The sequence below is a fragment of the Oryctolagus cuniculus genome, chromosome 8 (genome assembly GCF_964237555.1).
Source record: "Oryctolagus cuniculus chromosome 8, mOryCun1.1, whole genome shotgun sequence".
NCBI classification, from domain to species: Eukaryota; Metazoa; Chordata; class Mammalia; order Lagomorpha; family Leporidae; genus Oryctolagus; species Oryctolagus cuniculus.
The window spans coordinates 109,261,395-109,276,155 of NC_091439.1; the positions used below are offsets into that span (position 1 = coordinate 109,261,395).

General features: G+C 50.7%; 1 protein-coding gene across 3 annotated transcripts in view; it reads left to right on the plus strand.

Moving 5' to 3' along the window:
* Nucleotides 1–607: 607 nt before the first annotated feature.
* KDR (kinase insert domain receptor) overlaps nucleotides 608–14,761 on the plus strand; it is a 59,207-nt gene continuing 45,053 nt past the window's right edge. Inside the window, exon 1 of one of the 3 annotated variants that reach the window (XM_051819251.2) lies at nucleotides 608–653. In XM_051819251.2, coding sequence (XP_051675211.2) covers nucleotides 623–653 — 31 coding nt within the window. In that variant the 5' untranslated portion in view covers nucleotides 608–622. 3 annotated transcript variants of the gene reach the window in all.

A 14,761-nucleotide genomic window follows, 5' to 3' on the forward strand; every position in this document is an offset into this window, starting at 1 on the left:
GTTTTCCAGGGTCTAGGTGGACCAAAACATGCCATTCTGGTTGACAATGGCCATGAACCTTTGTTTTGTTTCCTTTCGTAGTTCAGGTGGCCTTAGCTGGCACAGGAGTAGAAACAGATGTTACGAAGGGCAAAGAGGTATGCGGTGCCCGGGTCTCAGTTCTGGGAAAAGGAAACACTTCAGAGAGAATAGGTACCACCTGGAGCGGGTAGCCGGCTGCCAAGTGAAACCAGTTTGGCTAAAGATAGCTCCAAACAGTCCCCGGGGGCAGAGGGTAATGTTTGTTTACCCCGACTTTGCATGAGGCTGTGTGTGCGTGTCAGGGTGTGTGCGGCTTCCCCGTGCCCACTCCACTCCAGGAGGACTTTCTGACCTACGCACGAACCCAGTGGCTGAGAGAATATTTTTTTTTTTTTCAGATTTAATAATTGACCTGTTGGGAAGAATAGGGCTGTTTAGAAAAGTCTTTAACAGGCTTGGAAAAAAGGATCTCAACTGCCTTCTGTTTTCCACTACAGCACTGAGGCATTTGCTGAGTTATCCCCAGGGCGCGGGGGACCACGGAGAGCCGCGCCTCGCCACGCGGTGCGCTGGCTTTGCCCATCGCTTCCTCCAGCACAAGATGGTCGCAGCCTCAGGATCCACGACGGTCGGTGAGTTACTCAACATCTGTGCCTTTAAAATGGGTCTAATCACTGTGCACCCTTTCAGAGTTACTGAGACAATGGACATCCTAAGAAAGCCCCGAGACTCAGTGACTCCGAGGTGCTCTACTCCTGGGACAGTCCCCTCCTCAGCCCTCTGCCCGCTCCCCCATCCCAGTCACAACAAGTCGATTGTGAAATTCCACGCGTCTTTGTGAATGTTTCCATAGTCTTCCTCTTGCTGGAGCCCAAGACTTGATGCGGGGAGTGCAGCCCTTTGCTGGGAGTTCTATGATTTGGGGCGGTTGGAGCTCTGTGACTTCTCCAGCCTGGGGACCTCTCTTTCCCACGGGGAGAATAAGATGACTTCTCAGGCCCCTTCTGGGCGGCGCTCGGAGGACCAACACGCAGAGAAACGCCTGCAGTGCTCTGAGTTCCCACTCGTTCGCGCAGGTGCAGGGAGTGCCGAGTAGTCTATCGCGCGTGGGGGAGCTCAGGTCACACTGGGCACCAACGTCGCTGAACTGGACAAGGGCTCAGACTGCAGTTCCTAGCGGCTCGCACCGCGCCCGGGCGGGGGTCCTCGCGTCTTCAGATCGCTGACGTCGGAGTCCTTGCTTGGACGACAATCAGAACCCGCACTGCGGCCAGTTCCGCGAAGCCTCACTCGGAGGTGGGCACGGTACGGCGTGGACACCGCGTAACCGTGCGTGGCTGCCACTCCCCTGACACCCGTGTCTTCAGGAGCTCTCAGGTGGCGCTCCCGCACCCTAACGTGCGACAGTCCCCACGGTCCAGGGTGAGCTGTTTCAAGGCCAAGTTGAGGAAATAGTGCGGAAATCACGAGCGTTCTAAGTACCCCACGGGGACTGAAGCTCTCCTTAGCTTCCTGCCCGCTTCCCCCTGCGCATGCGCATGCTCAGGGTCGGTTAGCAGACTGCGCATGCTCAGGATCAGTTAGCAGACTGCGCATGCTCAGGGTCGGTTAGCAGACTCTGCGCATGCTCAGGATCGGTTAGTAGCCGCTACAGAGATTTGCGCTGGTTCCCTCTTTCCTGAGATTCTGGAACATTCTCCGCTCCTGGCATTCACATTGGGAAGTAGGATGGAGCTACGGAAAGCACGCTGGTTTATTCTGAAAGGAAAGTGTTGCATTATCCTACATTTCTAACGCACACAACAGGACAGGGGAAGCGTCAGTAAATCCCTGTACATACGTTGTGCACCGTGAATAGTATTCTTGCATCACGCAGAATTCCCCTCCGTCCTGAGTTATGTGGAAACAATGCGAGGTAGTCCGATCTCCTCTGTAAATGCATGTGGCCCAGAAAATAGAGGAGACCCTTCTCGGCTCGCTGTCGGAGGTCGCCGTTACCAAGAGGAGAAAACACAAAACCATAGAAATAGGAGAGACGCACAGGCCGGCACCCCTCACTAGCGCCGGGTCGGACGTGGAGCCTGTCCCAGGCGTGCAAGGTTGATTGAATATTTGACAATCAATCAGTGCAGTTTCATACAGCTACAGAAGAACAATTATATGATTATCGCAATGGATTCAAAAAACCATTTACACCTGCTTAAAATAATCCCCAAGAAATTAAGAGTAGAAGGCAGTTTCCTCGGCTTGATAAAAAGCATCTATAAAAATCCAATACTATCGGGGCTGGCATTGTGGTGTGGAGGATAAAGCCACTTCCTGCAACATAGGCATCCCATATGGGCACCGATCCATGTCCTGTCTGCTCCACTTTCGATTCAGCTCCCTGCTAACGGCCTGGGAAAGCAGTGGAAGATGGCCCAAGTGTTCGGGCCTCAGCCACCCTCCTGCCAGACCTGGGAGAAGCTCCTGGCTCCTGGCTTTGGCCTGGCTCAGCTCTGGCCATTGTGCCCAACTGGGGAGCAAACCAGTGGAGGGAAGATCTCTCTCTCCATGTCTCTAGCTCTCTCTGTAACTCTGACATTCAAATACATAAAACCAGTATTTTAAAAAATTCCTGTACTATCATGCTTAATAATGAAAGACTGTGTGTTTTTATTTCAAGCTCGGATATAGGCAAGAGTAGCCACTCCTTATACTTCCGTTGATAATATTGGAGATCCTGGCCTATGCAAGCAGCCAGTAAGTAAACAAAGGGTATTCTGATTGGAAAGGAAGAAATAAGACAGTCTTGATTCAAGTAACGTGATTATCAAAAATCCCAACATTTCTACCAAAAAGCTATTGTTACTAATATGAGTGTGTGAGGTTACCAAGGACATTGGGTACAAGCTTAATATGGAAAAAAAAAAAAAAAAAAAAAAGCTGGCAGCTCCCTCTAGGGCCGGCCCTCATTCCCTCGTGAGTATGTACTTTGGCTTTGCTACCGAATCTTCGAATTCTTTCATGCGTCAGAGACCAGAGCCTGGATCTCTCAGCCTTCCCCCAACATCTGTGGCAGATCAGCTGGGAGGTGAGAGCCCACCCAGAAACCAACACCGGAGGATAATTCTCCCTCCTCCTGTGAGTCAATTGAAGACCTCAAGTTTATCTTCAAAAGACCAAGAGATAAGCAAAAATTTTGTTTTTGCCATAAACTTCTCCCTGAAGAGAGAGACATTGAGGCCTTGTATTTCCCAACTGGGATTCTCCTATCTTTCTCAGGAGGCTGCCACTGGTAGAAAAGCTCTCTGGGATCACTTGGCTCGTAGCAAAAGGAGAGAAATCTCACTACACATCTTGAAGTCCCTTTAAGGAACTTGTCTATTGCCTTGGGCAACGTAGCCCAGACTACTGGGCGGGCTCTGGACTCCTTACAAGATTCTTTAGATTCTTAGCTAGTGTGGTTTGGAGTTGTTGGCCATTGGGGGAGGCGGGGGAGGGTTTAAGAGGAACCCTGCCCTAGGTTGCCTCCTGGCAGAACTGGGTGGTGTGTGAGCAGTGATTAATGAAACGTGCTAAACTCACATCAACAACAGCGGGCTCATGGAAGAAGATATCAGGATGGGTGTGAAGTAGGCAGGCATACAGGCTAAAATCGATTAGGTTTGTGAGCTGGAAGACCACGCCTTCGCCATGCCCCTCTCTGACCTCATGTCCCTACCTGGCCACACCTGGGTGCCCACCAGCCAATCAGGGTAATTAACCACTCCCCTTTCGAAGTGGGTTAAAAGCCTGGGCCCCAGTGTGTCCCGCCCTCTCTTTTCCCTGGGCTCTTGCCAGGAGGGGTTAGGCCCTAGGCTTCCTGGCCTGGATGCTCCTCCACGTGGCCGGTTCCTGGTGCTCGGTATGAACCCAGATTTACCTCTCTCTTAATCAAGCTCTCATTCTCCTATGCACCTTTCGCACTAAATAAAGCCTAAAATGTACCATGCTGCCTCATTTATCTGTGCTGGTATTTAGAATTCTTCTCTAAATCTTAGGCAAGAACCCTCTCAGGCTTATTAATATTGAGGATTTATTAATAAGCATATGGTGATATCGTATGGCACCCCAAATTCTGGCAGCATATGTGGCACCCCAGATGGCTCTTCTGGGGAACTTTAAGGGGCCACATTTTAGTATAAATTTTAGGGGTCATCTCCAATTTCAGGCCCAAGAGTTTTGATAAGAAAATCCATAGGCTTCTACCGGCTTACATGTGTCTTACTCTTTTTTTTTTTTTTTTTTTAAGATTTATTTATTAATTTGAAAGAGTTACAGAGAGAGAGCAGGAGAGAGGGGGAGAGATGTTCCATCTTCTGGTTCACTCACCAAATGGCCACAGCAGCCAGAGCTGGGTCTGAAGCCGGGAGCCAGGAGCTTCTTCTGGGTCTCCCACGGGGGTGCGGGGGCCCAAGGACTTGGGCCATATTCTGCTGCTTTCCCAGACCATAGCAGAGAGCTGGATGGGAAGTGGAGCAGCCGGGACTGGAACTGGCGCCCATATGGGGCGCCGGCACTACAGACGATGGCTTAACCCTGTGTGCCACAGTGCCAGCCCAGACACACGCCTCACTCTTGCTCTTTTTTGGCTCATGTCTACTTAACCCCATTATCAAATCTGTCTCTACAGAACCCAATAGCTTCATGTAACCACGATGGGCATACAGGGACTCCAGGCACTCGACAAGCCCTGGCTCCGCCAGTGGAACCTCTAGGTCCCTTAGCCAGGGATTTCCATGCCCGGTTAGGCAGGGATGGTGGCCTGAGAGCATGAAGAATTACAGAAAATGGACCATTGCTCCTCGACCTTCCAAAACCTTCAGGGGTGAAAAGTTCTCAAAGAGAAAGATGTTACAGGTAACAAGACAGCTATCAGGGAAAGAACTGGAGGAAATATGTCAACATACCCTCCTCCCCTCAGGGGTGCCTCCAAAGACTCCCGTGGACAATAACGCCACACCACTATGGCAGCATTCCTGCTGCCCAGAACCAGCAATGGCTGGAAGTGCCCCACACGGCCGCTGGCTGCGTGCCTGCCTATTACGATAACTTTATGATAAAATCACTGTGGCTGACACTGCTGTCCCCACATTAAGATCTGATGAGGGGCCGGCATTGTGGAGTAGTGGGTAAAGCCGCCACCCGTGACACCGACATCCCATGTGGGCGCTGCTCCACTTCCAACTCAGCTCCCTGTTAGTGGCCTGGGGGAAGCAGCAGGAGGTGATCCAAATGCTTGGGCCCCTGCCATCCACATGGGAGACCTGGATGAAGCTCCTGGCTCCTAGCTTTGGCCTGGTCTCATGCTGGCCACTGCAGTCATCTGGGGGGTGAACCAGTGGATGGAAGATCTGCCCCCCCCCCCCGGTAACTCTGACTTTAAAAATAAATAAATCATTTAAAAATATTAGCTAATAAATTATATCTGCTAACCTTAAAACTAGTTGTATTTCTATATAGTACAAAGAACAATTAGAAATTAAATCATAAAAATAGAACTATTTACAGTGGCTTCAAAGAACGTGGCATTCTTGGGGCCAAATCGATCAGAATATAGTCAAAGTTTGGATACTGAAGACGACGAAGCACTGAGGAGAGACATCCTAGTCCACTCCAAGCAGGCCCTCGGTGACCTCCGCCTCCCGAGGTTCTGGCCCTGGGAGCATTGCTCTTCCACACTGACGACAGCTGCCTTGTGAGCTAACAGATTATGTGACAGGCTTGTTGCAGCATCCACGTGGCTATCTTTCTTTGGTCATTGGCTGTAGGGAGATCAAGTTCATTCAGGGAACACTCAGGTACCCTGTAGGAATTCCCGACAGCCAGCGAGCACCTGCGTTATTCCGCGGACAGGAGTGAGAATGAGTCACACCAGATGGGTTCTTTAGGCCAGGTCAAGCTTCCACATGCCTGCATCCCTGGCTGAAGTCTTGATTGCAAACTGATGAGAGACCCCAACCAGAACAACCAGTCACTCTGCCCCAACACTCCTGTCCCACAGGAATGCTGAGATAATACCAGCTCCTAGTTTGAAGCCACTGGGTTTTGGAGTCCTTAATTATGCAGACATCATACCTGAAAGTGAGAAATTACCATAACGAATACTCAACAATGTAGGAGTGGCTTCAAATCGGTTAGGACTTTGAGAAGCATGAAGAGAAGCCTCAACAACACAGAAGAGATGACTGTCCAAGCCTGGCGGCATTTGACAAGGTTCCCAGTGGGCGCTTAGGATGGTGGAGAAAATGCTATTGGATGCTGGAGGAGAGTTTGGCAGAGACACGAAAGGCATCGTTGCACAGGATCATGCATGCAAGCAATAGGGCTTCTAGAAACTTCCATCCACTGGGTCCCAGCAGTGTCGGTGGAAGCCTGGGGCAGAGAAATACTTAGCTCCGAAGGACCTGCCCTTGTGGATTTTGATAAAAGAGGTGAATCTCAAGAAGAGCTTTAGGAGATCCACAGAGCTTCTAAGAGAAGTATCACTGTCTTGGACTACTGTCCAGTTAGCACGAAAACTTACTGCTCATAGTCACCAGGTTTTCTACTTCAGACTCTTTTACTTTCTTGAAATCACCTTTTTATCAGTGGTAGAGATGTTTCATGGTGTCAAATATCGGATCATAATTGGAAACACTCAAGGTTGCTTTAAGATGTCACGATGCACTGGGTTAGGCCAGCACCTGTGACGCACGTGTCTCTGGCGGCCACCTGCAAGGCTGCCATCTCATATTGGAGCTCAGGTTTGAATCCGGGGCTCTGTTTCTGATCCAGCTCCCTGCTGGTGTGTCTGGGAAAGCAGAGGAACATGACCCAAGTGCTTGGGACTCTGCCATGCATGTGGGATACCTGGATGGAGGTCCAGGGTCCTGGCTTCCACCTGGTCTGGCCCCAGCTGTTGTGGCCATTTGGGGAGTGAACCAGTGGATGGAAGATCTCTCTCTCTCTCCCTTTCCCTCTCTCTGTAACTGTGCCTTTCAAAATAAATAAATATTTTTTTAGTGTAATATTGGATAAAATCTGGGGGTGTTGGCAACTTGGGAAAACCCTGTCACTGTTACATGCTGGGAGAAGTTAGTACATTACCACATTCGGTTGTAGAGAATCTTTTCAATACATCTTCAAGATACGAATAGCCAGGATTGCCTTTAGTGGCTAACGGTTTGCTAGCTGAAGCCAGGATCTGGGTCTATGGAGGCTGTAGTTCAAGCTCAGCAGATGAACACATCACAGTCAATTGCCGTCCCGTCCCCAAGGGTATTGAAAAGAGCAACTCCAGTAGGACCCAGCATTCATGCCTGATGGTCCCAGTCCATTTTAATTATAAACTGAAAGACATCAGCTTTTGAAGATACAGATAAGGCCAGAAAGAGGTGTGCCAAGGCGAGGAGAAGAGTTTGGGATGAAGATAAGACATTGATTAGCCTTCAAATATATTATTCTAGAAGTCTAGCAAAGAGACAAGAGAACTTAGATGGCCAACTTACATAAGAAGAAGTGAAAAAGAACAGCTACGTTAGGAAAGAAGAATTAGCAGATCGAGTGATGCAGACGAGAGAAGGCGGCGAGACAAGCAGCGGTTTTTCAGAGAATGTTTTAGCAGGAGGTGTATTTTATTGAGAGAGTCAATAAATATGACCAGGAATGAACCTGCTTGGGTGTAGACTTTGCATTCACACTGCTTGGCTCAAATTCTGGCTCCACCACACACAAGGCACCAGTGGTGGACACATTCCTTAACTGCTCCAGATGCTGGTGTCTGCATCCTGGAGATGGGGGGGTCAGTTGGGAGAATTAGGGGCACCAATGCATGCAATGTGCTTACAACATGGGAACTCAATGCATGTTAGCTCTTGCATGATGACGCCACTAGGGGTGAGCAAGAAGGAAATGTTTGTCTTCAATTATTTGGAAGTTCAAACAAGTATGAAAACTCTACTATTGCGTCTTCTACCTCACAATACAATGAGGCAAGACAGATACGCACACTCTGGTAATCTGATGTAAGGCAGACAATCACAGATGTTGTAAAAGAGACTAGGGTTCTTAGAGTATGAGACGCAGTGGTCATTTGAGTTGTCTCCTTAACTTCCAGTTCTCCTTGTTTTCCACAAAAGTCTTCAGACTTCGAGAAACTGGCCCTTCCCCATTTTAATCACATCATTTGGTAATTACTGACCAATTCTTAATCACAAAGGCGGGCTCTGATTGACAAGAGTCTATCACACCAACAGGAGTTGGTTTAGGAATAGGGCAATGACATGTAAGACATTTGGCGAGGTCAAGAGACTTTTCATTTCTCAAGAGCTTTTGGCCAGGGGCCAGTGCTGTGTTGCAGTAGGTTAAGCCTCCACCTAAAGCGCTGGCATCCCATACGGACGCCAGTTAGTGTCCCGGCTGCTCCTCTTCCCATCCAGCTCCCTGCTAATACACCTGGGAAAGCAGTGGAAAATGGCCCAAGTGCTTGGGCCCCTGCACCTGCATGGGAGACCCAGAAGAAGCTCTTGGCTCCTGGCTTCTGATCAGGCCAGCTCTGGCCATTGTGGCCATCTGGGGATTGAACCAGCAGAAGAAAGACCTCTCTGACTCTCCCTCTCTCTGTCTGTAACTCTTCCTCTCAAGTAATTAAAAAAAATCTTTTTAAAAAAGAGCTGCTGACCAAGATGTTTTGTTTTTATGGACAGTGTGGAATGACGATGTGAAGTCTGGTCATTTTGGTTTTGTTTTTAACTGTGAAGAGAGGGCAGAATTGACAAAACCATGGAGGAAAATAACAGGATGACACAGTGAGACTGGAAAGAAATGTGGGAAAAAACCCCACTTCTGAGGGGGAGAAGCAATCTCATAAGCAGATGGCTGTATTATTCTATATCATACAAGTTCTGTAGGTATATCAGAAAAGGAAAGTGATGTCCTACTTTTGGGAATAACAAAATAGCATGGACTATTCAGTTTAAAAAAAGTTTAAATTCAGTGTAATTTTGGATTTACTGATTTCATGTGTGACTATGAAATTTAAAGTGGCTTCATGATAATCATAAATTCTACTTTGCCTACCATAGACTTTACATAGAGACAGGTGTCTTTACAGTAGCCTATCATAATAGTACACAAAGTGGATTTTATTAAATAAGTATCACCATCACACCCTGAGCCATCTTTATTACACCTTAGCAACCATCCTCTATACTTAGTCACTTGCTCAGGGAACACCCAGCCTTTGCCCGTTTCTCTCAGGTGAGGAAGACACTGAATGGAAAACAGAACATGGCACTCAGGAAGGACATTTGATCTGGGTATAGAAGAATGTCCAGGAAGACAGAGCAGAAAGGAAACGCTCTGCATGGGTAGTGATTGTATGGAGGCAGCTGCCTTCCTCTGGCAGGGGAGGTCAGTGGTCTGAGGGCAGAATAGGTAGGTTCAGTGAAGCTGGGGAGCTGGAGTTGCATGCTTTTCCTTCTCCCTTGGTCAGCCGCCTCCAACTGCCTCTCCTGTGGAATCCGCAGCCTCCCATTTGCCTATAAACTGGGAGTGATCACCATCACCTGCTGAGGAAGCCAATGGCATCAGCTCACCCAGCTTCATGCTTGGAATGGACCAAGCTTCAGCAAGGGATTGTGTGTGTGCTTGCACGGCTCTGTCGGAAGGCTTAACCTCTTTGCTTTCAAATGCTGAGTCCACCCCCTTCACAGTGGTGGGACACTGGGAAAGTTACCTAAACCTAGACATCACCCTGACTCTCACATTCCATGGGAATAATTCCAGGATCTTCTCTATTAAGTTTTCACCAGAATTAAAGAAGATAATCCATTGTAAATGCGCTGAAGATCTGTTCTTCTTTATCATCATTTTAAAAAGCAAAGACTGTGTTGGCGTTAATGCTAAATAATGGTGAAAAGCTGCATTAGTTCTTTGCAAAAAGATAAAACAACAATTTTTCAGAAAGACTAAGAAGCATTTGCTAAATGAAAAGCAACTTTTTCCCCCTTTGCTTCTCCTCTTCCTGGAGCATACTACCAGTGATCACAGGCCACCTGGGACACAGAGGGAGTGATGGAGGAAAACATTGAAAGTGGAGCTGCTTCAGTCATGTGAGCAAGTGCTGGCTGCCTTTAGGTTTTCCAGGACCCTTGTCTGGCCCTGGGTGGATTTTCAGTTATTTAAATTTTCCTACATAGCCTGTGCACTTTAGAATCATTACATTTATCCTCACGTGAGGTATTTCAAGAAACTACATGGGGGAGTTTGGGATAAAACACAGGTATAATAAATATTTATGGGAATGAAGACTTTTTCCTTGGCAAGGAGCAAGATTTGCAACTTGGTTTAATCAGAATTTCTCATCATAAAAGAAGGAGGGGTTATGTTTGATTTATTAGACTTTATGAATAAAATTGGACACTGACGGAAAACATCTAAGAGAGGCCAGGTCGGGCTTTGTGGTAACACCACATTTTCCCCCTTACTATTGAGATATATTTTCAGTTACAGACGTAATTAAAGGATGTGCACAGAATCTCCCAAGGCACAGTAGTCATGAGAAGAGATGGGCCACGGAACTCAAGCAACATCTGGCCGGTGAGTCAGAAGTAGACGGCCATGGGAAGCCAAAGGCATGACGCCAACACAAGGGTGTCGTGCAAATATGTCATCAATAATGGCAATATTGGAAGATATTCCTAGAAGAGCCACGGGGAGAGAGAACTGCTCTAGATTTATAGTTCTTCCTTGGAACAGAAAGCTTTCTTACGTGGAAAAAATATTACAGAGCTATGTGAAGCCCAAGATATAAATCCCCGACCACTGGCCTTTCTGTCTCGGCTGGTTCCCAAAAGGAGACGTTTGTTTGGTGCATATTCTAGGCATTTCTGTCAAGCGTTCTCTCGTCAGTTTGTCTCTTCTCCATCTGTGCATCTATCCCTATATCTATCTGTATTTCAAAAAAGGCAGGAAATGCTTTTTTCTGAACATCAGGAACAATTTTGGGGAGATAAGGGTGTATGTGTAAGACACCAGCCTTAGTCACTAACACTTAAGAGAGATTTCACATCGTCTGGGAAAATCTTAAGACCTTCGGCACAGGTAGTGAGCATTTTACAGTTTACACGGCACTTCCTCATTTGGATCTTACGGCAATCCTTCAGGCAGGCTAGGTAAGGACGACTATTCTCGTTTACAAACGGAGAAACCGACGCCTGCAACTGTGAAAAGCTCCTTCAAGGTCACTCCAAGTCCTTGTTCCCACGGTACCAAGACCCTGACAGTGGGAAGGTTGGTGGGGCCACTCTCACTTGATCGTGGTTACTTGAAATGGAAATTCTTTGCACACTTGTACAATCTTAAGCTTGTGAAAGTAGACAGAAGAGTAAAACTCAACTCCCACATTTACTAACCTTTTTTGCCAATCTCCACGTCTACTTGTTCATATCCGCAGTCCAACAAGCTGGTGGTGATGTAACCAAATTTGGGGCTCCCAGCGTGTAATTACTGCAGCCTGCTCTGGATCTGAACAATGTATATTCTGTGTGCCCACGTCCCCAGGAGTAGCTGGAGACAGAGAAATCTCTGTGACTAAATTAGATTTGCCGGGGTGAAGTTGCTGCGGTGACCCCCCTTCCATATCCCAACTCCAGGGCTTCGTGCACAGTAGGTGCTTAGGAGCGCTGTGGAAGGAAGGAGTCTTATCTGAGTGTAGCTCTCAGCAGCCTGCAGGGGTCGGTGGGCAGTACTAGGAGGTCTCTGCATAAGGGTTTTTAGAGTGCACCTGCTTACCTGTGTTCACCAGCTGCTGGCTCCCAGTCCAAGCACCTTCCACGCAGGAACTCAATTAATCTCTGCAAAAACTCTGCTCTGATGTTTCCTGCGCTCCATGGACAGGTACCCAGGAAGTTGGTCAAAAATCACACAGTGGATATGGTGGACCTGGGAGTCCAGCCCGTGCGGAATGGCTCCAGAATTTGTGCATTTACCCATCCCTCTGTTGCTTCTCCATGGACGGGGGGTGGTGAACAGCATCTATGGGGGTGCTGAACACACTCGCCAGGGCACTTCGCCAGGGAGTGGCCACATCTGTACTGCGGGAGTGACCTAGAAATCACTCCCTTGCAGTGCCAGATAAGGGGAGGGCCCTGCACTCAGAAGAGACTTTGAAAGAAAAATCGTCTCGGCCGTTTTTCATGAACACCAGTCTGAGCGCTGTGTGGGAGGGAAGGCGGTAGACGCTGCCAAACTCTGGTCCTGCGGCATCAAAGCTGCATCATTTCCTCTGAGGCTTCTACAGGGGCTATTACTGTTAGGGTCTGCAGGTTCTGGTTTGCATTTGGAGGAGACACTATCTGCCTAAGTGAGGCATGTGTCATGAATTGTAAATAAGGCTGGGGGAGAGGTGGGGAGGAAGGAAAACCACCCCCTTCCAAGCCAGGTCCATCCTCCTCCCCTTTGTCCAGCTCTGGCGGAGCCCACCCTGTTTTTCTGGCTGAGTTGACCAGCAGGAAGAGCCAAATTTCTTTAGGAAGACCCCCCTCCCAAACAGATGCCCCGTAGATGAAATATTAATCTGTGCATACAGCAAGACCCCGCGCCACACCAAGAAGAACCAGATGGAGCTTAAAGTGTTGTGCGGTGGAATGATCTCCAAGGTGCATTTCGAAGTGAAAAAAAAAAAAAAAAAAAAAAGTCAGGGCTTGAAACATTTCTCCCAAGCTACCCTATGTGGAAGGACAGGGAACAAAACTACACCCACGCGTGTGCAGAATGAACTTGGAGAAACGGAAATTTCAACCTGCTTGTTTTTGCAGAGAAAGGTCTTTTCACCTCTCCCTATGTTTCCAAAACAACCTTAACCATATGCATACATTATACTTCAGAGAGCGTTAGCCTATTTCAAGTGTCAACCTTGAAACTCAGAAGCATCCACACAGTAAATATTTTTCAATCGAGGGGGAAAAGCAGCACTACTTTGCATTAATTGTGTGCAATCAGCCTCGGTGGGTTTAGGCATAGAAAGGGTCACTTTGCTTCCTCCTTTCGCTGAAGGACGTTCACACATTGTCATTTTTAAAGCACCTGCCTGCACCTGGGAAGTCCACATTTCACGAAGGTAGGAGACACCTGGCGCCACCCTCCAGGTGTGCGCAGAAGCGCGGAGAACGCCAGACGCAAGGTGCGTATTCAGAAGCGCACGGAGGCCCAAGCGCGCGCGGACAGCCTCGAGGCTTGGCCTCGGCTTCGGGGCTGCCCCGGTGAAGCCCGCCGGAGGCCCGAGCCGCCCGGGCTGCAAGCTCTGCTCTGGGCAGGGAGCTGGCCCAGGGCCCGCGGGGGGCTCCCGCTCCGGAGCGGCGCTTCCCCGTGGAACGAGCACTGGGTTCCTCGCGTTCCCGGACTCCCGCTGTAGGTTTCTAGGGCAGAGGCAAGCAGACATCTCCAACGCGAACGCCTTTCTGGGGGCTGCGCAGGTAACTGCAGGCAACCCGAGACCTCCGGGTAAAAGATGCAATGGCCGGGCCGTCGCGAACTGCGCAAGTGGGCGTTCTGCTTAAAGGCATCCAAGTTCGGATTTAAAACTTCAGCTGCGGGCTCTAAAGCGGGCAGAACGGGCACTCGGACAGAAAACCCCAAGGCCACCGGCGGGAGCCCCGCCACTCGCTCCCGAACTCCGGATCAGCTCCGACAGCTCGGACGCGCCTAGCGAGGGCGCCGTGTGGCTCCTGCGCTCCGGGCGACGCTCCCCAACCTCGGAGGCCAGCACCGACTGAGCCTCGGAGTGGCCCACAGCCGCTGCGCGCCGCGTCTCCGTGCAGCTGAAACCGACCTGTTGCGCAGGGACGTTCTCCCCGCCCCGGCCACGCGCGGCGGGGCAGGCGCGGGGAGCCCCGGATCCCCGCCCAGGACCAGGGCAGGGGGTGGAGCCGGCTGCACAGGGAGCCCCGCCCCGCCCCGCCCCGGCCCCGCCCCCACACTCTAAGTTTCGGGTCCGGCTCCCACCCAGCGCTGAGTGTCCGGACCGCGCGAGCTCAGGTTCAGTGCCTACGCCGCGTCTCCAGCGCCCGCGCGGGCCATCCCTTGGGCGCTCCACAGAAAGCCCTGAGCCAGTCCCGCAGCCAGGATTTCCTCGCCTGCCCGCACCCGCAGTGCCCTTGCCCTGCGCGCTCCGGGGTCCCGCGCTCCGAGGCGGCCCGCGCCCCTCGGGGCACCCTCTCCGCGGGGCTAGGCGCCGGGAGCCAGAGGCGGCGCGCGAGTTCAGGGCACCGCGCCCTGCGCAAGGTGCGGGATGGCGAGCAGGGCGCTGCTGGCCGTCGCTCTGTGGCTCTGCGTGGAGACCCGGGCCGCCTCTGTGGGTAAGGAGCCCACTCCCTCGGAGCCAGGTGGAGAGGTCGGGGCGGGCGGAGAGATGGGGATGCCCAGGAGGCCCGAGCCAACTCGCAGGCTGGAACTCGGCACCTGGGCGCCTTGCTGTTATCAACCGGGAAGCCGAGGCTGAGACGCCGGCCCGCGTGCGCGCCGCAAGTGGTCCCTGGAGCTCTCGCCCCGGTCTTTTCCCACGCCGCTGCTCTCGGACCGCCGCCTTCTCTGGAGGGTGTGCCGCTCACACCTTCGGACGCCGGGGAGGCGGCAGTGGGCAGCCTGCAAGGCGCGGTCGGACTGCGCTGGCCACTCCCGCCCCGGCGCGCACCATGCGTCCGGCTGCGCCTCTGCGGGACTCCAGCCGGCCCTGGCG